Source organism: Podarcis erhardii, assembly GCF_964252035.2.
Source record: "Podarcis erhardii genome assembly, chromosome: 2".
Classification (NCBI taxonomy): Eukaryota; Metazoa; Chordata; class Lepidosauria; order Squamata; family Lacertidae; genus Podarcis; species Podarcis erhardii.
Window position 1 is genome coordinate 118,751,288 of NC_138498.1, and position 26,161 is coordinate 118,777,448.

The window sequence follows — 26,161 nt, forward strand, 5'->3', positions numbered from 1 at the left end:
GATCTATGTAAGTGCTTCGTTGGTACACTTATGAACATTTAACATATATCTAAGACCTCAAAATTCCAATCACATTCCAGATGGTGGAAGATTCTAGACTGACAAAAGACAGTAAAACTCTGGAACTCCCTCACATAAGAGGCAGGGAAGGCCACCAATTTGGTTGGTTTTAGAAGACTTGGAAGACTAGACATATTCAGCTACGTGAGGCCTCCACTGTCGGAGGCAGCAGGTGCCTTTGAGCTTCAGTTGTGGGGAATCCCCGGGATTGGGGAGAGTAGGGGTGTTGCTCTCAGGTCGTCTTGGGGGCTTCCCACAGGGCATCTGATCAGCCACAGGGAGAAGAGGAATCTGGACTAGATGGGCCTCTGGATTGGCATTGCCTTGTCGTGAAGACCTTTTAAGATAAGAGGAGACCATTTTTATTTTTTTTTAAATAGATTTTTATTAGGATTTTTTTTAAAAGGTTATAGAAAAAAAAGAAAAAATATAAGTAACAATCAAAAAAGAAAAAGAAAGAACAATACATATAAAACAAACATCATCCAAAAACAGGAGACCATTTTCTGTTCAACTCTTAGGACGCCATCTTGGTTTAGTGATTGTAGCATCGTGACTGGTCTGTATCATTTAGCTGCATGTTCCTCTCTGGGGCTCTAAATGGGGTCTTGTTCTGAGTGTGACTTTTTGGATGTGAATAAAGTGGTACCTCGGGTTAAGTACTTAATTCGTTCTGGAAGTCCGTACTTAACCTGAAACTGTTCTTAACCTGAAGCACCACTTTAGCTAATGGGGCCTCCCACTGCCGCTGCGCGATTTCTGTTCTCATCCTGAAGCAAAGTTCTTAACCCAAGGTATTATTTCTGGGTTAGCAGAGTCTGCAACCTGAAGCGTATGTAACCTGAAGCATATGTAACCCAAGGTACCACTGTATATGAACTTGTCGGACTCCTTATTAATTCCTTTTCACCTAACATAGGAATTAATTGGGATTTCAGAAAGTTAAACAAATAGTATAAAGAAGGTCATGAGCATTGCTTCAAAAATGGGGAAGAGCTGCGACTCAGGGCAACAGCGTTTGCTTGGCATGGAAAAGCTTCCAGGTTCAGTCACTTGCATCTCCCATTTTGGACTGGGAAAGGTGTCAGTGTGAAATCCAGGAGAGGCACAGACCCTCAGTGTGGACACTGCAGAGCAAGATGTCCCTGCATCTAAAGCACCAAGGCAGCACGATTACACACACACACACACACACACACACACACACACACACACACACTAGTGCATGGCAGCTCCAAGACTGACTTTCTGTTCCCACAGTTCAGGGAGGCCGGAGTTGAGAGATGTTGTGTTGTGTTGTGAGATGTTGTGTTGTGTTGTGTTGTGTTAGAGAGGCCTGCTCCTTCCTGATTTGTATTCTGGCTGCCTCAAGAAACCAGCTGTTGTGTTGTTAATTCAAGAAAGTTCCCTATCGAGGCTTCCAGGAGGGGACAGACAAACTGCCCACCCACTGCTCTGGTCCCCATGATAAAGGCAGGGAGGCAGAGACACATTATCTCCGCATTGCAGATCCTCATAGCAGCAGAAGTTGTGGCCCTCCAAGAAAGCTGAATGTTGGAATATCTAGGACAGATAGAAGCATTTCGTTGTGGAGCACATAATTGAGCTATGGAACTCACTGCCACTGGAGGCAGAGATGTAAACCAACTTAAAATCATGGAATTGCAGAGTTGGAAGGGACCACAAGGGTCACCTAGTCCAGATCTTTGCAATGCAGGAATCTTTTGCCCAACATGGTGCTCATGCCGGTGACCCTTAGATTAAGACGATTGTGCTCCACCCGCCGAGCTGGGGAGAAGACAAGAGGACAAATTCATGGAGCACTAGGCTGTTAATGGCTCTTAAGCACAATGGCTCTGCTCTGCCTCCACAGTTCAGAGGCAGCAGGCTTCTAAATCTCAGTGGCTGGAAGCTGCCGGGGGGGGGGGGGAGGGGGCAAGGCTGCTTTTGCTCTCTGGTCCTGCTTGCAGGTTTTCCACAGGCGTCTGGGTGGCCCCTCTTGGGTGCTGGACCAAATGGGACACTTTTTTGTGTCCTTCCACGGGGTGAGTGGAGGCTCACAGGGAACCTATGACGACACACAAAGGAGACCAACATCATGTAGGGGATGGAGGAAGGGGAGGCAGCGTTCAGGCAGATGGGGGAGGAGGTGGATTTATTCTGATATGCCACCACGCCGTGGAAAACGCAGGAAAAGCAGAGCAGGCTGCACCAGTCCTGCCTGATCTTTGAGGAGTCTATTCCACAGGCATTTGTTGTTCTAGCTGTTGGTATCCCAGGAGAGAAATCAGATGCACCTGGTGGCGAAAAGATGCTCCTTGGGGGAGCACTGTGCATTTGGGGTGGGGCTGAGGAACACAGGGAAGGTGCCCTGCGAAATGTATGGGGCAGCACAGCCCATGGGGCCCCCTCTGGAAGCTGCCAGACTGCAGCTCCCACCCTCTCTGACCCCTGGCCATGCTGGATGGGTCAGAGGGGAGTTGGAGTCCAGCACTATCAAGAGGACAACCCATTAGATGCCCCTGATATACAGAATCCAGCCTGTAAATAAGGAACGTTAATGCATCCACATGTGTTGTTAATGCAACACATTTAACTGGAGGAAATGAGAATGCAGTTTCACAGATCAATGAAAAACAAGCCAAAATAGGTGACATAAAAGGAAAGGGGAATGGGAAGGGTGGAGGAAAGGAACAAGCTCAGGTACTGTAGCAAGGATCTAAGGAATACCTGTTGCCCATTCAAAATATGCTCAAGAATCGACAGACACGGCAGTGGAGAAAAAGAAAGTAAAAATTTATTGCTGAGCAATAGCGAGCCAGTGGAATGTTTTCCAGAGCCTGGGCTCAGAGCCCTGGGGGCTTTGGGTTTATATACCTTGTTCCAAACAGCATTAAACATTACATATTCATATATTGCAGCAAAATCAAACTAATGAACAGGGGCGAAGCCCTTCCTATGTCCAAGTAAATAAGGAACGTTAATGCATCCACACGAAACACATAGAAATGGGCCGAAGCCCCACTCAATGCAAGGAGGTTTATTTCTGTCAAAATATGGAGATGGAGAGACTGTATTTCCAGAGGGCATGTGAAGCTGACACCTTGTTCTATTTCTTTTTCATTTTCTTCCCATCTAAGGTCTCCAGAGCAAGGAGCTATCCTGCCTGACGTGGATGAAGGGGTTCATTTTTCAGTCATCTATTAATCCAATGATGCATGAATTTTCACAGCTGCATGAGGTCTTGTGGGGAGAGGAAGGTTTCCTAGAATTGCAGAGTTGAGGGTCATCTAGTCCCACCCGCTGCAGTGCAGGAAACTTTTGCCCGTCGTGGGGCTCAAACCCACATCCCTGGGGTTAAGAGTCTCATGCTCTGCCAAATCAGACATCTCAAAAGGAAAAGAAGATTGAAGGTTAGGGAGCCTGTTTGAGGATAAGATTATTTGTTGGGACTGTTAAAAGTGTGACTGTCTCTCTAAGAAGTGAGCTGCAGAGGGAATTCTGGGAAAAGGAAGGAAAATGCAAAGCAAGAGCAACCCATTTTTGTTTGGTTATTTCTGCTGATTTTGACTGGAAGGAATCCTCTCAAAGGGCCCTTGGAAAACTGCCCAACCTGCTCTTGGCGGGTAAATGGTTTTTATGTCAGTCACTCTGGTCTGGAGAGAAACTCCTGCTGGGCCTGAGAGGCAGACTTAGTCTCCTCAGGAGATACTGAGGTGGGCTTCATTTTCCCACAAAGAAAAGAAAGGGAGGAGGGTCTCTCCCAAGAACGAGGCTCCTGAGAACGTGTAGAGTTCGGCTCCTGAGTCGGCGTCAGAAAAAGACACACGTCCCCCTTCATAGTCCAGAGTCACCCAGATCCTCCTGGGCTCCTCACTCAGGGACAGAGGAGAGGAAACAGGGAAGGTGCAGGCAAAGTACTTCCCTCCCAGATCCCCCACAGACTTCGACACAGCCCAAATCCCCCACGTAGGATTGAAGTTAAAATAGCCCTTTCTCCTCACAGACTTCCTGGCAACCCCCACAAACCACTCTTCCCCACTTTCCACATTGACTTCCCAGAAATGTCTGCCTGCTGTGAACCCCTCACGTCCCAACACACAAAACTCGTGGCTGAATCTCTCGGGATTATCAGGCAGGGCTTGAGGTTCGTCTCCATGTATCACGCTTTTCCGATCCTCGGACAGGATGAGCCTGGGATGGGCTGTGTCTGGATCCAGAGTGACATTTGCTGTTGGGGAGAAGATGAGGGGAAAAGAAGAATAGGCAAGAGTCAGATGAGAGACAGAAACGGACATCCTGATAAATAAATAAAAAACACCCAAAAAACCCAGAATCCCTTTCAGATCAAGGGGATTTCTTTGCATCGCATGCTAGACTGAGACCCCCTGACTCTCATCAGAATAAATATCTTCCTTTATGGTTTTTAAATCAATTTCCTTCACTTTCTTATATTCAATGTATATTGTTCCTGCCCTTCTCTAAACCCAGACATTTTCTAAGGGGAAAAACCACCCAGGAAACCTTTTACTCAGCTCTTCTGTGCTATGTAAGGGGGAAGAGAGGAGAATTGGAGGAGGCAGGAGAGGAGAGAAGCTGCTTTCCTCTGAAAATCTCTGTGGGAATTGGCCTTTGGGGAACTCTGGGTTGGGCTGGGAGATGAGGACCCCCCTCTTCTAACAACAACAGCAAAAATGAATTATATTTGCCTACTGCCCTTCATCTACAGGTCTCAGGGTGGTTCACAGCATAAAATTACAACACAAAACCACATATAGGCCTCCCCTCACTTTCACGGGGGTCACGTTCTGGGCCCTTGTGCCCACAAGTCAAAATCGCATTAAGTGGGGAGCCTGTTTATTCCTGCTCTCCATCTCTCTCACCCACTTGGTCTCTCCTTGCCTTCCTCCCAACCATCTTGGAAGACTAGGGCTTGCCACCAAGGAAGAGGGGGCAGATGGCAGGGCAATTTTACAAAGGACTCCTTATTCCACGCTTCTCTTTTGGGTATAATATATACCGTAAGACTAGTTCCCTGGGGGAAGAGGGGGATAACTCAAAAGGTTACCAGACAGTCATGATAGGCAAGTGTGGGGTTGCCATATTTTGAAGAGCAAAAAAGAAGACACATTGGCCAACTTCTACTTTCAACTAGAGATTGCTATGACAACTCTCATTTTAAATACCCCTACTCTATGTAGGCTATAGAAGCTGTGATATATTGCTAGTAAAGGTAAAGGGTAAAGGGACCCCTGACCGTTAGGTCCAGTTGCGGACGGCTCTGGGGTTGCAGTGCTCATCTCGCTTTACTGGCCGAGGGAGCCAGCGTACATGTGGCCAGCATGACTGAGCCGCTTCTGGCGAACCAGAGCAGTGCACGGAAATGCCGTTTACCTTCCCGCTGGAGCGGTACCTATTTATCTTCTTGCACTTTGACGTGCTTTCGAACTGCTAAGTTGGCAGGAGCTGGGACCGAGCAACGGGAGCTCACCCCTTCATGGGGATTCGAACTGCCAACCTTCTGATCAGCAAAGCCCTAGGCGCTGTTGTTTAGACCACAGCGCCACCCGCGTCCCATATTGCTAGTAGCAATGTTCTTAAGGTAAAAGGTAAAGGTACCCCTGCCCGTACGAGCCAGTCTTGACAGACTCTAGGGTTGTGCGTGTTAGGGTGTGAAACCTAAGACGCTGGCAAGTTAGCAATGTCATGTGACTTTAAGTAGTCAAGCTCGTTAAGTCGTTAAGTTGCTCAGTATATAAAGAGTGTTTGTTTTCTCTGCCTGTGGGACGTGAAGCAAAAATGTCTGAAAGCTCCGGAGGTGTTTCTGTTATCTTTCTGCAATAAACCTGTCTTTGGAAAGACAGGCTTCCCTGTGTCGTTATTTCTTTGTTGCTGAGACTCTGAAGCTTGTACTGCAACAAGAATCTCTGCACTGGACTTAATTAATGCTCTGCAAAGAGAACTGTTGCTGGTTGCGCAGCGGAAGCGTTTACTGGACCAGTACACAGACTCTCTTAGGTTATGGATCCTTCTACGTTTCTACAGCTGTATTGTGTGCAGAGAAAGTGAAAGCAGCTTTCGGATGAGAGAAGACCGGCTTGGTCGTAAAGCCAGCTCTTAAAGGAACTGAGAGGCTGCAGAAAGTTGAGAGAGCTGCGTAAGTGAAGATTTACAGCTTCATTAGCTGCAAAAGGCTAGCTTGACCTCCCGTTGTGTTTTTGTTTTGTTAATAAAAACAGAGGACGGTGGTAGGTTGCTAGTGAAGAGACGGAGGGAAAAAAAAGTTTTAAAAGGCTTCAGAGGAGGCTGGAGGCATCTGAAAAGTGAGTAAAACAAATCCCAAGGGGAAAGAGAAGCAAGGGCACACAGAGGGAGTAGCAGCAGACCCCAAGAATGGCAGTGGAAAATTTCCAGGTTCCCTTTACAAAGTTGAACTCTGCTAATTACGTGCAGTGGTCTAAGAGGGCTCAAGTCTGGTTGGAAGCCAAAGAAGTGTGGGCTGACTATGTCCAGAGGCGAAAGCCGTTTGTGGCTGTTGCAGCAGATGCCACAGCAGAGCAACAGGCTGCTGCACATGCTCAGAACAGGGAACATGATAAAATGGACACTAAAGCTAGATGCATGTTGATGGTATCGATAGACGATTCCCAATTACCTCATGTGGAAAATTTAAGGTCTGCATTTGAAATTTGGGAAGCTCTTAGGCGAATTCACCATAGAGCCACGCCCGGAGAGAAGGTGAACATTATACGTGCTTTGTATGAGTTGAAACTGAAGCCAGGGGATAGTGTGGTTGAACACACGTCAAAGATGACTGAGTATTTCAACCGACTGTTATCTCTAGGTGTGAATTTTCCTGAAAATATTAAAGTTTATACTCTGCTTAGCAGCCTGCATGCAGGGTTTGAAAACTTAGTACTAACTTTACAAGTTTTGCCAGAGGACCAGCTGAATATGAATTATGTGACTGGTAGATTGTGTGAGCAAGAATATCAACATCATCGAAAACGTATTGATGATTCAAATACCCCAAGGGTTGGATGTTCAGATAATTCCCAGCGTGGGGGAACTAGCAGGCAGAGCTGTAAGGAAGCCTCACAAGTGTCTGCTATGGCCAGCAAGTCATGTTTTCGATGTGGCAGCAGGTTTCATTTGATAGCAAAGTGTCCAGAAAAGCAACAGGAATTTCAACAGTCCAAGGTCAGTTTCCGGAGCTACAGGGGAAGACGAAGTGAGAACTACAAGAATCAACGATCCAGAGGGGGAACAGGTGCTGATAAGGGACTATCTGCAATGGCAGCACAACAGAGTCCTAAAAGGAGCCAACAAACCTTGAAGTGGATTATTGACAGTGGAGCAAGTCACAGTTTAGTTCCAGCGACATCTAGTGGCAGCTTGATGAACTGCAAGACATTGCCAGTTGCAAAAACTGTGACTATAGCAGACAATAGTAAACGAGAAATGAACCTTAAAGGCACAATTTATGTTAATTGTTTGCAAACTAACCTTCCTGTTTTCATTCTTCCAGGAATGAAGAATGGACTTTTGAGTGTGTCATGCCTGGTAAAAAGTGGTTTTAAGGTTGAGTTTGAAAATAATGTGTGCACCATTTCGAAACAGGGGAAGGAGCTAGTTAAAATTCCCTGTGAGGATGGGCTTTTTGTTTTGGATGAAGAGCAGTTAGCAGCAGGTAGATGTTCAACAGGTGAAGCGCAAGCTAAGTGTGTAAATAAGGCTCCTCATACAGGTTGTGCACATCTACTACACAGAAGGTTAGCTCGTATATGCTTTAAGTATGTAAGCAAGATGCCAGATTTAGCTGAGGAGTGTAACATTAAACCCTGTCCAAATTTTCTGGATTGTTGTGCTTGTAAACATGCTAAGGTTAAGACATGTAACTATCCTAGATCTGATAGAGTAAGTAAGAAACCCTTTGAACTTGTGCACACAGACGTGTGTGGCCCTATGCCAGTCAAATCGCTTGGAGGTGCGAGATTTATGCAAATTTTGGTGGATGATTTTTCAAGGGCTAGTTGGGTTTTCTTTCTGAAAGAAAAATCACAAGCAGCTTCCATCCTGATAGATTGGATTGAAGAAGTCGAATGTAAATTTGACACCAGGGTGCGTAAAATACAATCAGATCGTGGTGGGGAATATGTGAACCACACGCTGGAGACGTGGTTAAAAAGGAAAGGTATAGTTCATAGATTTACCAATCCCTATTCACCACAGGAGAATGCAGTTGCCGAAAGAAAATTTCGAACATTACAGGAAGCCATTGCTGCTTTGCTGTTTGATTCTGGACTTCCACAGCGGTTTTTGGGCTGAGGCTGCACTGTATGCGAATTATACTTTTAACAGAGTGTACAATAGCACAGTAGACAACACTCCTTACTTCATGCTATTTGGGAAAAAAACCAAAAATTGATCATCTAAGAGTTTTTGGATGTCGTGCTTATGTGCTGGTGCCTAGGGCACAACGTAGGAAAGGCGATCCTAGATCTAAAGAAATGTTTTTCTGTGGTTATCAAGCAAACACAAAAGGTTGGAGATTTGTGAATGTAGAAGGCAATCAAACAAAAATCACAATCAGCAGAAGTGCGGAATTTTGTGAACAGGATGGTTGGAATAAAATTCATGGAAATCCTGACATACTATTTGATGTGGTGAACAGTAACAATGAAACTCAGGCCCCAGGGCAGGTATTAGTTCCAGAACAGGTTGAGGAATTTGAGTCTGAGGACGAAGGTGAGAAATCGCCTAGTTCACCCAAGTCTGTAAAGTCAGAATCTTCTAGCTCTAAAAGTTCACCCGTACAGCAAGAGAGACGTGTAAAGTCAGAATCAGAAAGTTCATCAACAAGTTCACCCGTACAGCAAGAGAGACATGTAAAGTCAGAATCAGAAAGTTCTTCAACTACTAGTGACAAACAGGTGACGACTAGTGATTCTGGGTCAGAGGGGGAAACTGAAGGAACATCACAGGAACTGTTAAGGCGTTCCAAGCGTGCCAACAAAGGTATACCTCCTGAAAGGTACCAAGCTATTAGTGTTTGGGCTGCTTTGGCAAATTGCGAACCTGAAAGTTTTGAGGAGGTTGAGCAATTACCCCAGGAGGAGGCCAGTAGGTGGCATGAGACCATGCAAAAAGAGTTGAATTCTATGAAAGAACTGGGTGTGTTTTCCATCACCAAACTGCCAGAAGGTACCAAGGCAGTAAGTTGTAGGTGGGTGTACAGGATAAAGACAACAGCGATGGGGAAACCAGAGTACAAAGCAAGGCTTGTAGCTCGAGGTTTTACACAAAGAAAGGGGTTACATTATTCCGAAGTCTATGCACCCACTTCAAGGAGTGAAACCCTTCGGGCACTATTAGCAGTTGCTGCTCGGAAAGGGTTCAAAGTGAATCAATTTGATGTCTCTACAGCTTATCTTCATTCAGACTTGGCTGAAGAGCTCTATATGGAGCTACCGCCAGGATTGAAAGTTGGTAAATCAAATCAGGTATGGAAACTACATAAATCTATTTATGGACTCAAGCAATCTGCTCATAATTGGAATGAGTGTTTGAATGAGGTTTTGGTAGGCATTGGTTTTAGCAGGAGCAAGGCTGACAATTGTTTATATTTCAGAGGTTCAGGAGATGCTCAAGAATCTTTGCTTGTTTATGTAGATGACCTGATTTATACTTCAAAGACACAAGAACAAGTAAAAAAACTAGCCAAAGAGTTAAATAAACACTTCAAAGTTAAGAATCTTGGTGATGTGAAGGTCTATCTTGGTGTTCAGATAGATAGGACCAAAAATGGCAGTTTTCTACTGAATCAAAAAGGCAAGATATTGCAAATGTTGAAAAAGTTTGGCATGACGGAGTGTGCAGGTGTTAGAACACCAATGGAAATGGGTTTTGTAAAAGACAATGAGTTCAAGGATAGTGCTGAATTCAAGCGTGCTGAAGTCTTTCAGTCAGCACTGGGAAGCTTACTTCATCTTTCACAATGGAGTAGACCAGACATTTCTTATGCTGTTAACTTACTCAGCAGAGAAGCTTCAAAACCTAGTGTAAATGCATGGAAAGGAATTCAAAGAGTGTTAAGATATTTACAATACACCAAAGATTTTTGCCTTGAATTATCTTCTGAAGGACAAGCACAGATTACTTGTTGGGCAGATAGTGATTGGGCAAATTTAAAGGATAGAAAATCAGTGTCTGGCTGTGTAATAAAATTTGGTAACTCTCTGATTGGGTGGAGATCCAAGAAACAGAACCTGATTGCATTGTCGTCAACAGAAGCTGAGTTCTGTGCCTTATCTGAGATATGTAGAGATCTAAAATTTTACAAATGCTTGGCACAAGAGATGTATGAAAAGGCCATCACTCCAATCACTGTATGGGGTGATAATCAACCGTGTCTTAAGTTAGCATAAAATGGGCAGTTTAAAGGTCGTACAAAACATTTGGATATCCGCTTTCAAAATGTTTGTCAAACGGTAAAAGCAGGAATTGTTAAATTAAATTACTGTCCCAGTCATGAAAATCAAGCTGATGGTTTTACAAAACCGCTTGGGTTTCAGCGGCATGAAAACTTTTGTGAAGAAATGGGTCTGAAGTAATTTTGTTTTGTATTGCCAGTGAGAGGGGGTGTTAGGGTGTGAAACCTAAGACGCTGGCAAGTTAGCAATGTCATGTGACTTTAAGTAGTCAAGCTCGTTAAGTCGTTAAGTTGCTCAGTATATAAAGAGTGTTTGTTTTCTCTGCCTGTGGGGCGTGAAGCAAAAATGTCTGAAAGCTTTGGAGGTGTTTCTGTTATCTTTCTGCAATAAACCTGTCTTTGGAAAGACAGGCTTCCCTGTGTCGTTATTTCTTTGCTGCTGAGACTCTGAAGCTTGTACTGCAACAAGAATCTCTGCACTGGACTTAATTAATGCTCTGCAAAGAGAACTGTTGCTGGTTGCGCAGCGGAAGCGTTTACTGGACCAGTACACAGACTCTCTTAGTGCGCTCATCTCACTCTAGAGGCCGGGAGCCAGCGCCGTCCAAAGACACTTCCGGGTCACGTGGCCAGCGTGATGAAGCTGCTCTGGCAAGCCTGCACCAGCGCAGCACACGGAAATGCCGTTTACCTTCGTGCTATAAAGCGGTACCTATTTATCTACTTGCACTTAAGAGTGCTTTCGAACTGCTATGTGGGCAGGAGCTGGGACCGAAAGACGGGAGCTCACCTCGCCGCGGGGATTCGAACCGCCGACCATGCGATCGGCAAGTCCTAGGTGCTGAGGTTTTACCCACAGCGCCACCCGTGTCCCTTAAGTTTCAACAAAAAAAGAATAATAATAATACCTATTGCTCCCTTGCTTGCCACATGAAAGTATTTGGGCTCATGTTCACATCTTGGTGAACATAAGTGTGCACAGAACAATTTATTAAACTGTTTAACATCTGCATATGGACTCCCCTGAAGGGCACAGGGATGTTAACTCTTGCCCTCCCGAACTCCTTCTCCAAGATCTTGTAGCTAAGCCAGCGTCCTTTTAGTCCAGCCACAAGAGAAGGGTTTTATACAGGATGTGGCTAGCTTAAGATGCTGCTCTGTCACGATTCTCTGTTGCAGGTTAGTTTAGCCAGGTGCCTAAGATCTGAGTCTAACACACTAGAAAACATTTCATGGGTTACTGTAAACCAAAAAGAAAAAAGAAAAGAAAAGAAAGAATATTGGGATATTCTGAGAACTCAACAAGATGGACATTGGACTGACCCTGCAGGATCCTCCTTAAGGGCTTTTGTAATATATTGTAAGGCTCTGAAGCTTTCCCCTACAAACAAGCAGTATATACATTTTATGAAAGAAAGCAAAATCTATAAAATTGAGGGTGAAACCAGGATACTAGTCTATAGGCAGGAATGGAACTCAGACTGGTGTGTAGGTTGTTTGCAGGGACAAGCTCTGCCCCCAGTCCAAGCCTTCAAACCCCTCCCAGTTCATTCATGGGACAAGGAAAGAACCCAAACACCTCTAGAGGACTGTTACCCAGAGTTACACCATTGATGGGGGTCCCAAAGTCTGCAGAACAGACAGTTCAACACCCATGAAATATCAGTTCCCATCCCTCCTGTGAAATTGTTCCTCACCTAGAAATTTACCTTTCTGAATCGGTTTTCTGAATAACACAGCATCTGAGGAAGCAAAAAGATATAAAGTGTAAGGGCAACACTCTTCCACCTGAAATAAATCTCCATACACAAGTAACACTTCATAATGTAGCATCCTTAAATTGACTCCATTCAGAGCAGGAGAACCTCCAAAAGGACAGCGTCAGATTGTGAAGACTGGTAACCAAAAGAAAAGGAGGCTCCATATAACTGAAAAAAGATACACTCTGGTTCAGGCTTTCTTTACAGGATCCAGCGTCACAATATACATGGGCCATTCTGGGGGACAGGAAATGAAGGTTGGAGCACCAAGAAGGAAGGGATCCTGGGGTTACTCAATTCCATGCAATAAGAGCCTGGCATGTTCAGTTCTGAAGAAGTAACAGAATTCCCAGTGTGAAATCCTGGCAGCCATTTTTCATTACCTTTCCATTGTTTCACTGTATCCTCCACAAGGTGATTTAGATCACAGGATTCCAAGATCCTGTTCCTCAGATCTGGAGGGAAAGCCAGTGGCTTCTCTGGACTCTCTCTTTTCTCATACCTGGTGAAAAGAAAAACAATGTCAGCCCATTCAAATCCACAATTTCTGTTAAAGGAAAAGAAAGGAATTGAGAGGAGGAAGCTGGCTGTGGAAGCAGCAGAATCATATGGTATCAAGGGGCAGGAATTGTCTGAGGTTGATGACAGCACAGCACACATTTCCTTTCTCTAGATGTCCCCAGAGAAGGGGTGAGGAAGAAAAAGAGATGCACTTCTGTTGGGAAACAAGAAATGTTCCTTAAAACCTCTGCTCTGAACCTGAGAGACACCTTGAATTGAAATACTGCAGCTGGAATATGGTCAAGAAAATAGCCAATTCCTGCTCCTGGGTGAGAAATCGCCCCCTCCCAAGGGGGTCTATGGGGCAGGAGTTTGCTTGGGACAGGGTGGGGTGGCTGGCAGAGTGACTGAACTGGTTTGTCTAGAAGGAAATAACTAAGGCAGGCACTTCTAACTCCCAAGAGACTGCGATCTACTCACAGTATAAAAAGACCGATTGTGACCACTATCACAGTGGTCCCACCACTGTCATAGTGGTGGGAATATATGCTCCAAACAGTAAAAAAGATGATTTTTTTTAGAAACTTGGAAGAGAGATTATGGGACTATGTGGATGAAAATATAGTGATTATGGGAGATTTAAATTGGGTGACATCGATCAAAATGGATAGAACGCAAAGAGAAATAATGTCAAGTTCAGGTAGATTACCACTTTCTTTTTTCCATTTAACTGAGAACTTTAACCTATATGATGCCTGGAGAACAAAAAACTCAAGTGTAAAAGACATAACCCATTACTCGGAGGCGAAAAAATCTGGGGGAAGAATTGATGCAATATTTATAATTTTAAAAGATCAGGCAGGATTTTTGCCAGCCAGAAAAATAAAGGACAATACTAGAATAATAACTCGCAGAAGTGCAAGCTGGATTTCGAAGGGGCAGAGGAACCAGAGACCAAATTGCAAACATGAGCTGGATTATTGAGAAAGCTAGAGAGTTCCAGAAAGACATCTACTTCTGCTTCATTTACTATGCAAAGGCCTTTGACTGTGTCGACCACAGCAAACTATGGCAAGTTCTTAAAGAAATGGGAGTGCCTGATCACCTCATCTGTCTCCTGAGAAATCTCTATGTGGGACAAGACACTACAGTTAGAACTGGATATGGAACAACTGACTGGTTCAAAATTGGGAAAGGAGTACGGCAAGGCTGTATATGTCTCCCTGCTTATTTAACTTATATGCAGAATTCATCATGCAAAAGGCTGGACTGGATGAATCCCAAGCCGGAATTAAGATCACCGGAAGAAATATCAACAACCTCAGATATGCAGATGACACAACCTTGATGGCAGAAAGTGAGGAGGAATTAAAGAACCTTTTATTGAGGGTGAAAGAGGAGAGCGCAAAATATGGTCTGAAGCTCAACATCAAAAAAACGAAGATCATGGCCACTGGTCCCATCACTTCCTGGCAAATAGAAGGGGAAGAAATGGAGGCAGTGAGAGATTTTACTTTCTTGGGCTCCATGATCACTGCAGATGGTGACAGCAGTCACGAAATGAAAAAACGCCTGCTCCTTGGGAGAAAGGTGATGGCAAACCTAGACAGCATCTTAAAAAGCAGAGACATCACCTTGCCAACAAAGGTCCGTATAGTTAAAGCCATGGTTTTCCTGGTAGTGATGTATAGAAGTGAGAGCTGGACCATAAAGAAGGCTGATCGCCGAAGAATTGATGCTTTTGAATTATGGTGCTGGAGGAGACTCTTGAGAGTCCCATGGACTACAAGAAGATCAAACCTCTCCATTCTTAAGGAAGTCAGCCCTGAGTGCTCACTGGAAGGACAGATCCTGAAGCTGAGGCTCCAATACTTTGGCCACCTCATGAGAAGAGAAGACTCCCTGGAAAAGACCCTGATGTTGTGAAAGATTGAGGGCACAAGGAGAAGGGGACGACAGAGGAGGAGATGGTTGGACAGTGTTCTCGAAGCTACCAGCATGAGTTTGACCAAACTGCAGGAGGCAGTGGAAGACAGGAGTGCCTGGCGTGCTCTGGTCCATGGGGTCATGAAGAGTTGGACACGACTAAACAACTAAACAACAACAACAACAACAGAATAATTATAGATCTATTAGAATACGCTGACATGAATCCATGTAAACAAATCTCAATGTTACTGGTAGATGCCGAAAAGGCATTTGACAGTGTCTCATGGAAATTTATGATTAAAACCTGTGAAAGTTTAAAACTACGAAAAAGAATTATGAATGGAATTCAAGCAATTTATAAAAAACAAAGAGCTAAATTAATCATAAACAACAAAATCACAGAAGAATTTGACATTGAGAGAGGGACACGACAGGGATGCCCTTTATCTCCACTTCTATTTATAACAATATTGGGAACTCTACTAATAGCTTTAAGGAAGGATGAAGAAATAAAAGGTATAAGTGTTATAAAGTAATAACATTCGCATATGACTTGATTATAACAACCGAAACACCAAAAGAAAGTATTAAAAAAGCGCTAGAAAGAATGAAAGAATTTGGCGATGTATCAGGATTTAAATTGAACAAAGACAAATCAAAATTAATAACAAAAAATGTGGGTGAGAAAGAAAAAAAGGAATTGGAGGAAACAACAGGATTAAAAGTAGAAAATAAAGTGAACTATCTAGGGATATGGATTACAAATAAAAATACAAATTTATTCAAAGATAATTATGTTAAAAAATGGAAAGAAATTAAAGGAAATATGGAAAAATTGAAAAAATTAAAACTATCACTAGGAGGAAGAATATCTATGATTAAAATGGTGATACTTCCAAAAAATTTATTTTTATTCCAGAGGGTTCCAGTTATAATAGGAACCAAATACTTTATAAGCTGGCAACGAGATCTTGCAGATTTTATATGGCAGGGGGGAAAAGCAATAATAAAATCAGAAGTAATGACGGGCCCAAAAGAAAGCGGAGGATTCGCAGTGCCAATTTTAAAAAAGTACTTTGAAGCAGCATGTTGGTGTTGGATAAAAAAAATGGATATTACTAAAAGATAATGAGGTCCTGATGTTAGAAGGTTGGGACAAAATATATGGCTGGCATGGTTACTTATTCTATGGTAAAAAAGAACATCACAAAAGATTTACAAATCATCTAGTAAGAAAGGCTCTTTTTGATGTTTGGGAAAGAACAAAAGAAAAAATTATTGAGAAAACTCCATAGTGGGTTTCCCCTATAGAGGCAAACACAACATTAAAGAGATTTGGCCAACATATAGAGACCTACTAGAAGATATAGACGGAAACATCAAATTAAAAACCTATGAAGAATCACAAACATTTAGAATAAATTGGCTACAATATTACCAATTGAAAGTAACATACCAAAGGGATATAAAAATGAGGGGGTTTGAAAAGAAAACTTCAAAATTTGAAAAAGAAGTATTGCAAAGTGACCAAAAAATACTTGCAAATATGTATAGATTATTAGGGAAAGTTTCCTTAGAACAAGAGACTAAAGGGGAAAATATGTTAAAATGGGAGCACGATTTGGACTATGAGATTGATTTGGAAAGTTGGAAAACCTTTTGGGAGAAAAATATAAACTTTACAGCATGTGTTCTATTAAGGAAGAATTATAGGAAAATACATCACAGATGGTACCTAACCCCAGATAGACTGTCAAAAATGAATAAAACGAACAACAACAAATGCTGGAGATGTAACAGGACAAAAGGCACCTTATACCACATGTGGTGGACTTGCCCAAAGATTAAAATCTTTTGGGACATGATCCATGACGAGATAAAAAAATTAATAAAGACGTCACATAATAAAAAGGCAGAGGCATATCTACTAGGAATTTTGGATAAAGATATCCCAAAGGATAAAATTAATATATTCTTATACGCGACAACAGTGGCAAGAATTTTGATTGCCAACTCTTGGAAAGAGAATAACATTCCAACAAAAAGAGAATGGTTGGGGAAACTCGGCAAGTACTTGGAGCTAGCAAAATTGACAGATCTAATAAGGAGAAAACCCAAAATTATGGTCATGAAACAGTGGGAGTATCTAAATGATTACTTACAAAACCAAGGCTCGGCTAACAAAATCTGGCTGTGTTTAGAATAATCTTGTGAGTAACATAAAAAAAAATAAAGCGAGATATTAAGGAGGCCTAAAAGAAAAACATGAAGAACAGAGGCTATGGTGAATGGATTATAAAAAACGCGCAGGGCAAGTGGTAGAAGTCTTTTAAAAATATTATAATTAAGATAGATATGGATAAGATGGAATTACATAATTGAACGTAAATACAGATTTGTGTATAGTGAATACTTATCTATTTTTAAAATCTTCATTTGGACTTTCTTTTTCTTTTCTTTTTCTCCTATATTTCATCTTTCATTTTTTTGAGAACATTGCTTTACAGATGTGTAAATAACTATATGCATGTGAAGAGGTAAAATATTTGTATTCTTTATATTTTCTAACTTTCCTTTGGTTACATGTATTTTATTTATTTCTTTGTATATTTTTTTCTATTTTGTATTTAATAAAATTATTATTTTTTTAAAAAAAAGACTGACTGTGATGTGATCTACCCATTGTCATTGCCAGGAGTTGTTGAGTTTTTAGGGGGGAGGGTTGGCCAAAGTTGTTGACCTTTTGGGGGGGATCTAAAAGGAATACTAAAAGGATCGTGATCGACCTGTTGGACATCCCTGAACTAAGGCAATAGTTGCTCCCAGGAATATAATTGGCCTTGTTGTGTGTGCCAGTAACACAGCCTTCTCTTAATGACACTTGAGTATACTCAGAATATTTGTTTCTGGAGTTTGGGGGTCTCTTGCTTTGATATATTAGATAACCTCTGCTCTAGAATCAGATGATTGCAGAAGTTGAGACAGAACTTCCACAGGTGCACAACCAAATCAACTGATTCATCTAAAGGACATTCGGACCAAAACAAAACAAATTATACACATTGTAAAAGGTGCTGTGTATTGAGTCAAAGGATTTTATATCTCTATTATTATTGTCTGTATTTTCATTAGGGTAAAGAGGTCCCAGAGGGTACAGCTACTATTGGTTCATTTAAGCTGCTGTATTTGGATCCTCTGTCTTATTGGTTTCCTCCAAAAGGCAGGACTGTGATTGCCTGATATTGTTCCCTCCAAAATGTATCCTTTCTAGCTAGTTCCCTGTCCCTATAAATGTAGCTCTCCCCTCCTCAAGTCTGAGTCTTGTTGCTTTAATAAAGAAGTGTTACTAGAGAACTGTCTCCAGCATATGATGTCAAGAGAGCTGAAATCACAAACCCCACGTCACAACAAAAGTAAAACCAAACCTCACAAAGGAAATGGTGCTAATTCATTGGGGAGAATTGGGGTGCTACAAGTTCCGAAGAGGGGGCTCTACTTTTACCTGTGCGGTGCTGCAGGGAGTGAGTCCTCCAGTCTCCCCCCTGCAGCCCCTGGAGGGCCATGTCTGAGGTTCCGGCATCTCAGCTTCAAAGAGTGATGCTAATGGAAATGAGCCAGATCCACTTACCTCTGCAAGGTCCTTCTCACATCCTAGAGGGGAAAAGGAGAAGGGAATTCACTGCACACCACAGGGCACACTAGGAAGACCCCCTCAGACCCTGCCCCTCGGATGTCAGTCTGCCTGGCACATGCCAAGGTTTTGGGGAGGGATGGCGGAATCAGCCAGTTTTGGTTTCTCGCAGCTTTTATTTTTCCAGTCTGAAATTATGATTTTTTCCAATTCCACATCAGTTTGCAATTATTGTTTAAAATCTTTATGAAAATCCACCAGCATTTAAGGGAATCTCACATTTATGGATTTAACAGAAGATTCCAACCCATCTCATGTCTAATTTATTAACTCTAATCCAGTTTGCATTGCACAATTCAGACGTAAGTAAGCCTACAGGATAATCCTACCAGGGAACTGTCCCAGATTGTCTTCCATAGAAATCCCCAATTTTCCAATTCAAAGGGAAATAAAAAAGCACCTGCAGCATAAAATGTCTCCAAAGGGGTAATAAAATTGCTCAGTGTTTCTTTGAGCTCACCCACACTTCTGCTTTTCCTGTGGCCAGAAAACACAGGTCCAAGTGGTTTTGCCTTTGCCCTGCCGCTTTCCCTCGGGAAAAACCTGCTCCTTGGTGCAACATCAAAGCAAACATCAATGCAGAGAAAACGAGGCTGATGTTTGCTCTAATTTAGCAGTAAACAGTGGGTTTTTCTGGAGGAAAGGGGTGGGACAAGCAGCAGTCTGGATGAGTCCCTCTGTCTTGCTCTTGAGCCGATCTGTATCCATGGGGAATGGGATCAACCCAGAAGTTGTGGAGGGAACGGGAAGAGAAGCTTGGTCAAGAGACTGGCTCATGTCAGAAGGAGGCCTGGACGCATCCTAGACGAAGCCCCCCCCCCCCCGAAAGGCATTTGGAGACAAAGCATCAGCAAAGAGCAGAAGATCAGCTCCTGTTCCATCAAGAACACAGACGAATCTCTACTCTGCATTCAGGTGAGTTAAGCATCTCAGGTCTCTTAGGTCTTCCTGTCCATTCCAAACCTGACTAGAGGCTCCATCATCTCAGCCCCTGCACTCCTTGCATACATGAAAGGGGCACATAAAGGACTGGAGACAGCCTTTTCCTGGATCCTCTGGTTCTTCCTGCCACCATCTTACCTGCAGGAGTTCACTCGCTGGCTGCTGACTCTTCTCCTCCATCTTCTGGATGATCCTCTCATGAGAGGAGAGTTTCCTGGAGAGTCTGGCCAGCTGCTCATCCCTTCTCCCTGCAATCTCCTTCTCCACCTCTTCCACATCAGTCAGCAGACGTTTCTCTTGTTCTTTCAGGAACTGGCGCAGTTCCCTGAACTTCTCCACGGCCTTCAGCCCCTCCGTTTCTGTTAATTTCTGCAAGAAAAGAGGAGGTCTGAGTGTGGAAGGTGATCAGCCTTCAAAACACCAGGAAGAGAATTGTGAGATTTCCACAGGAAGACATTTCTGATTTTTCAGAGACATGAAACCTCCAGTGGCTAAAGAAGTAAACCTTTATTTTGAGGGGAAGCCCTCTCCATTGCTGTTTCTGTTGATATCTATTTCACAGAGAGGTACAGCCTAAAGCAAGGAGCTTTTTTTCTAGCCACAGATGTTCCCTGCATGTTTTCGGGCATGGCATAACCGAGTTCATTCATGGACATAAAACACCCCTCAGTTTAGACTGGGGCCATTTAGGTGTAGGAATGAAGCAGAAACAGAGAAGGACAAAGTGCAGAGTTCATTCCCATTGCTCCCCTGTTTTCTTTAAAAGTTCAAAATAGCCTGAGTTTCCTAAAAATGAACTAGAGCACACATTTAGAAAGACACCTCTTTAGTAATATTTATGGTAAATCAGGATTTGAATTGAACCACTTCCACCCTCTCAGCTCACAAGTCCTCAGGCTTCTCCTTGACTGCTATTCACATAATAAATGGCAAGGGGAAATAAACTCTATTTAGTAGCATTCAAAGGTGAACTTACCTAATTTGCTATTGCTGAAAAAATATAGAGACCAAAACAGAGCAATCCTTTGAAATTCACACCTCTGATATTTTGAATGTTGACCAATCCAGGAATATTCACACAAAAAATATATTTATGGGAGTAAAGCACAGATCAGAATATTTATACAAGGAGGTAGCTACAATAGCATCTGATTCATTTTCAGAATAATAAATTAATAAACAGACTGATATGGAAAAAGGAGGAATGGGGAGAAGTTGAAATGGGCAGATTTCCCCATCACTTCTCAGTCCTGACTCGACTCTTCCAGTGCTTGTTCCCTCCCTAGTAATAAGAGTGGCACTTACAAGGAGGTCTTTGCTTTCCTTGTCCAGGGCTGCTTGATGGGCCAGAATTTCCTCTCTCTCTTTCCTCAGAATCTGCAGGTGGCGACAGATCTCTCCCTAAAGAGAAAAGGAAAAACTCAGGTTTGATTGAGACACACAGAGAGGAGGTGAATAGTATGCTGGTTTCTTGCGCCCACTGGCCTTGCTATAATAGCAAAGTAATTTATTCGAGGAAATAAAAGTCCAGAGGTTTTCAACCTTTTTGTTTCCAGGACTCCCTGGACCAGCTACCTTTTTTCTGTGGCATCCCTGTGGGGCTCAGGGACCCAGTTAGGTCACCCCTTGCTTACAGACTTCTACCTAGTCTTTGCAGATGCTACTCAGGGATATCAAGGGATTACGATTACGATATCTTTATTGTCATTGTCCCATGCAGAACAATAAAATTGAAAAACTACATAAAACTACATAAAAACTACATAAAACTACCACAAAACTACATAAAACTACCACAAAACTACATAAAACATTCAAAAACCCCTAAAAACTCTAAAACCCCATTTTAAAATACACTATACTATAGAGACCCCTTATGCTGTGTTTAGAACCAGAATTGCATTTGGATAGAAACTGTTTCTCAGGCGGCTAGTCCTGGCCTTTATAACCCTATATCTTCTTCCAGAAGGCAGAAGCTGAAAGAGATCATTTCCGGGGTGCGTACTATCCTGTGCTATCTCTGCCGCTTTCTTATGGCACCTGGCAGCATAGATTTGATCCAAGGTGGGAAGAGTGCACCCAATTATTCTCTCTGCAGTCCTTACAACCCTGGATAGCATTGTTTTTTCCCTGGCTGTGCAGCTCCCAAACCACACACACAGACCATAAGTTAGTACGTTCTCCACAGTGCAATGGTAAAATGCCATCAACAGGTCCTTTGAGAGATTGTTTTTTCCGGAGGATTCTCAGAAAATATAACTTCTGCTGTGCTCTCTTCTCAGGTCTTTGCTGTTCTCTCCCCAGGTTAGGTCGTCTCTCAACTCCATTCCCAGAAATCGAAACACTGAGACCTGCTCCACGCACTTCCCCTCAATAATAAGTGGCTGAATATTCAGTTTACATTTCCTAAAGTCCACAATGATCTCTTTTGTTTTCTTTAAGTTAAGCAGTAAGTTGTTTTTCCTGCACCACTCCCACAACTGCTCAACTTCCTTCCTAATCATAGAATCATAGAATCATAGAGTTGGAAGAGACCACAAGGGCCATCGAGTCCAACCCCCTGCCAAGCAGGAAATGCCATCAGAGTACTCCTGACATATGGTCGTCAAGCCTCTGCTTAAAGACCTCCAAAGAAGGAGACTCCACCACACTCCTTGGCAGCAAATTCCACTGTCGAACAGCTCTCACTGTCAGGAAGTTATTCCTAATGTTTAGGTGGAATCTTCTTTCTTGTAGTTTGGATCCATTGCTCCGTGTCTGCTTCTCTGGAGCAGCAGAAAACAACCTTTCTCCTTCCTCTATGTGACATCCTTTTATATATTTGAACATGGCTATCATATTGAGGCACCTAACCATAAGCCTGCATTTTTATCAAAGCTTCTATATATTTCAATCAAGGCTTGTATTTAAAAATGAGCTTAAAAAGGATTTTCAAATGTTTCATGCCAGGCAGAGAAAACCTTGGCCATTCTCCTAAGACAAGAGGGCCCCATTGATTTATAGTAGAAAAACAATTCTCAAAGTCATAAAAAGGGGAAATTACATACACTGCCCTTGCAGGCTGAGAAAACACCATTAGGAATGGGCAAATAGTAAAATGATACCATGGGGCCTCTCTTAAACCTTGAGTTGTATTTTCAAAGGCCAGAGGCAAATGGGGAAAAACATTTAGCTAGAAGAAAAGAGAACATTTTTGGGGAAGTCTTTTTCTAAAGCCATTCTTTCTTAAACTGAGAGAGTTAAAAAGGCAATAAATGTTGAGAAGAGCTAATGGGAGAAGCATCTAGCTGGCTAGGAAAGGAGGGGGAAAGGGGGAGGTGCAAACTGAAGAGGCTTCTTTTAAAAGCTGTTTTTTTACTGAGTTCCTTCCTTTTTACTTTGAGAAGCTTTATTCTTTTAAGAGGCTATCTATGATAAATGTATGAAATATATTAGCTTAAATATATTGGCTTAAATGTAATTATGCAAAGGATTTAAGGAATGCTAGATTCTTATTTCATATGGTTGTAAGAGTTGTATTTATCCTGAAATTAAGTCAGCCACCAGCCTAGCCCCCCTGCCAGACAGAAGACGCCATCCAAGCAGTCTTGATATATAGTTGTCAGGCATTTGTTTAGAAACATTAAATGAAGGAAATCTTTCAATGTTGATGTGAAACTCAAGATCCTTGACATCTGTTGAACATAAAAATGTAAGATTAAACATTTGTTTTAGAAGGCAATAGGGCAAGGAGGGCAAGAGGTGAGCTGGTAATTAAGATTCCATGTAAGATATATTATTACTTATATGTCATATATATAGCTCTTTGTCTCCCTTATAAGGGCAAGGAAATGGGTGTATCTTTTGTGGGTGTATCTTTTGTGATTGGTTCTACCAAACAGCCAATAGGAATTTCAACCAGGCTGATTGGACAGAGGCAGCCACAGGAGGAGCAAAGGGGGCTGGATTAAGGGAATATAAGTGCTGGCCAGAATGGCAGGAGGCCAGGCCAGAGCTTGGTAACCACGTACCACTGAGCCTCTTATTTATTTGTCTGACAAATAAATTACTATTTTAATTTCTCTATTGCTGCGTTGAATATTTCATTCCAGCTAAGCGTTAACCACAAGCAGGGTGCTACAATATCACCCATATCCTATCATATCCTATAGGCCGCCTCCCCCTCTCCAGCCGTGATTAAACCAACCACCGTTGTATCGTCTGCGAACTTAATGATCTTATTATTGGGGTATTTGGGGGCACAGTCAGCTGTATAGAGCATATATAAAAGCGGGCTCAACACGCACCCCTGTGGCGTCCCCATGTTCGTGATGAGATCTGCAGTGACTTGGGAACCCAACCTGACCCTTTGGGAACGGTTTGTTAGAAAATCTAATATCCGCCTGCACAAACATGGTGGAAGTCCCAGGTCTAATAATTTGGGCACCAATCTATGCAGAAGAATAGTATTAAATGCAGAACTAAAGTCTACAAATAACAGTCTCGTGTAGTTCCCTTGCTTCTCCAAATGAGTCAGGACAGCATGTAAAGCCATTGCCACAGCATCCTCCATGGATCTCTTTGCCTTGTACGCAAACTGCTAAGGGTCAAGTCCCACTGGCAGACAAGATAAGATGCAGTTCCTCACCAGTTTTTCGAAACATTTCATTATAATGGGTATCAATGCCACAGGGCGAAAATCATTCAGACTGTCTTATCTTTGATGTTTTTGGCAGGGGTATAATGCTAGCGGATTCCAGACAGGGTGGAACAGTGGCTTGGGCCAGAGACTGGTTAAAAATCTTCGTAAAGATTCCTGCCAGTTGGTCCGAACAATCTCTTAGCACCCTGCCAGCCACCCCATCCGGGCCCATAGTCTTCCTCGTGTTTACCTCCTTTAATATCTGCCTCACTTCTCCCTCTTCCACCCTGGCAGCATTTCCTGTAGGTAGTGACGCCAATAGCTCTGGCATCCCTGTTGGTGTCACTGTTGGTGTCACCTCAAATCGGGCAAAGAAGGTATTCAACTCTCCCACCAAGGAAGCAGTACTCTCTACCACTGATGAATTCCTTGATTTATAACCAGTCAGATGTTGGACTCCCTGCCACATTTGTCTAGTATCATGATTTCTCAGATGGTCCTCAATTTTTCCTCTGTACTCCGCTTTTGCTTTCCTGATACCCCTCTTCAAGTTCGCTCTTTCTATACCATACAATACCCGGTCCCCAGTTCTAAAAGCAGAATTTCTGGCCTTCAGTAATCTCCTAACCTCTCCCGTCATCCAGGGCTTCCTATTCGGATACAACTTAACATACTTTTCCCTGGTGACATTTGCTGTGCAGAATCTAATATAATCCAGGACCGTTGATGTATAAGTTTCTAGATCTTGATGGTCGAACATATTCCAGTCGGTCTCCTGGAAACAGTCCTGCAGTTGCTGAGAGGCTCCTTCAGGCCACACCGTAACCATCCGTGTTTGTATCTGGCCTTGTTTCCTGAGGGGTGTGTATAGTGGTGTCAGAAGCAGGGACACATGATCTGAACCACCGAGGTGCGCCAAGGTCTTGACCTCATATGCCCGTCTAATGTTCGTATACACCTTGTCAAGAGTATTTTCTCCCCTTGTTGCACACTCAATGTGCTGGTGGAATTTTGGGAGTACTGCCCTCACATCTGTGTGATTGAAGTCCCCCGCAATAATGTGCACAGCCTCCGGGTATCTGCTCAACTTAGCATTGATGTTTTCATGCATACTGCTCATGGCCCTGCATGCATTTGCAGTTGGTGCTATGTTAACACCACTGTTGTAAATTCCCGGGGAAGATAGAAAGGTCTGCATTTAATTGTCAGAAATTCCACATCTGGGGAACAGCAGGTATCCAACTTGAGTCCCTACACCAGTTTTGATTTATAAAAAAACACACACACACACACACACACACCCTTGTTTCTTGCTAAAATCCTGTGTCCTGTCCCACCGGTACATTGTAAAACCTTGTAATTCAACAGCTGTGTCTGGAATAGCTGAATTTAACCATGTCTCTGTGAGTATCAGCACACAAGAATTCCGGATGTCTTCCTCCACTCCTACACGAAGCTTCTATTCATCAAGTTTATTTGCCAATGATCAAGGGAGATCCCTTTGTCCCCCTGGCAGAGAAAAAGACTTCGACTCCCTCCACCCAGCCATGCCAAGAGCCCTCAGTTTTCCCCTGGGCTGCTTTTTACATACCGTAATAAACCACCACCAATTCATGCCATGCCTACTTTGGAGCTGAGAAGTAAAAAGTAAACCTCCCAAGAAGAATCCACAGCTATTTCTCCCCCTCCAGATCCAGGGATCTCCTACCTTGTATTCCTCGGAAGCCTCCTCCAGAGGAATCACATTGTGATGTTTGTGCTCCTTGGATCTGTCACACACCATGCAGATGGGGGCTTCATCCTCCTTGCAGAAGAGCTTCAGGAGCTCCTGGTGTTTCTCACAGACTCCTTCTTTCCCTCCTTCCTCCTTTCCCTCTTGAAGGCTGAGATTCTCGATTAATTCTACGAAGTTTGCCAGTTGCCGGTTGGGGATGAGGCTCCTTCTCTGGACTGTTTTTCTGCACTGAGGGCAGGAAGCCTCTCCCTCGGATTCCCCCCAGCACTGGATCAAGCAGGATCGGCAGAAGTTGTGCCCACACTCTGGGATGGTCACTGGATCCTTGAAGTGATCCAGGCAGATGGAGCAAGTGGCTTCATCACGGAGACGCTGGATGTGACCCCCTGCAGCAGCCATGGCTCCCTCGCACCGAAGATCCGAGTTAAGTTTCACTTTCTCAGTTTTCAGCTACTGGGAGTTTCCCTTCCTGGAAATGACTCAGTGATCA

General features: G+C 43.2%; 1 protein-coding gene and 2 long non-coding RNA genes across 4 annotated transcripts in view; 2 read left to right on the forward strand and 1 right to left on the reverse strand.

Moving 5' to 3' along the window:
- LOC309337471 overlaps window positions 1–25,170 on the forward strand; it is a 56,836-nt gene extending 31,666 nt beyond the window's left edge. Inside the window, exons 2-3 of the long non-coding RNA XR_014154334.1 lie at window positions 24,069–24,933; window positions 25,077–25,170. This is a non-coding gene — a long non-coding RNA (uncharacterized lncRNA). The remainder of the gene's footprint in view (window positions 1–24,068; window positions 24,934–25,076) is intronic.
- On the reverse strand, window positions 2,836–26,161 carry LOC309336923 (zinc finger protein RFP-like). 2 transcript variants are annotated; one of them, XM_081853438.1, is made up of 7 exons: window positions 25,645–26,161; window positions 20,621–20,716; window positions 19,454–19,684; window positions 18,311–18,333; window positions 12,636–12,754; window positions 12,202–12,234; window positions 2,836–4,291 (listed from the first exon to the last, which is right to left on the reverse strand). In XM_081853438.1, exons 1-7 carry the CDS (start codon window positions 26,068–26,070, stop codon window positions 3,762–3,764), a joined length of 1,458 nt encoding a protein of 485 aa, XP_081709564.1. In that variant the 5' UTR covers window positions 26,071–26,161; the 3' UTR covers window positions 2,836–3,761. The 2 variants fall into 2 exon arrangements, with proteins under 2 accessions (XP_081709564.1, XP_081709565.1); XM_081853439.1 differs by lacking the exon at window positions 12,202–12,234.
- On the forward strand, window positions 4,298–12,250 carry LOC309337380. Its single transcript, XR_014154235.1, has 3 exons — window positions 4,298–5,662; window positions 11,372–12,037; window positions 12,133–12,250. It is a non-coding gene; the product is annotated as an uncharacterized lncRNA (long non-coding RNA).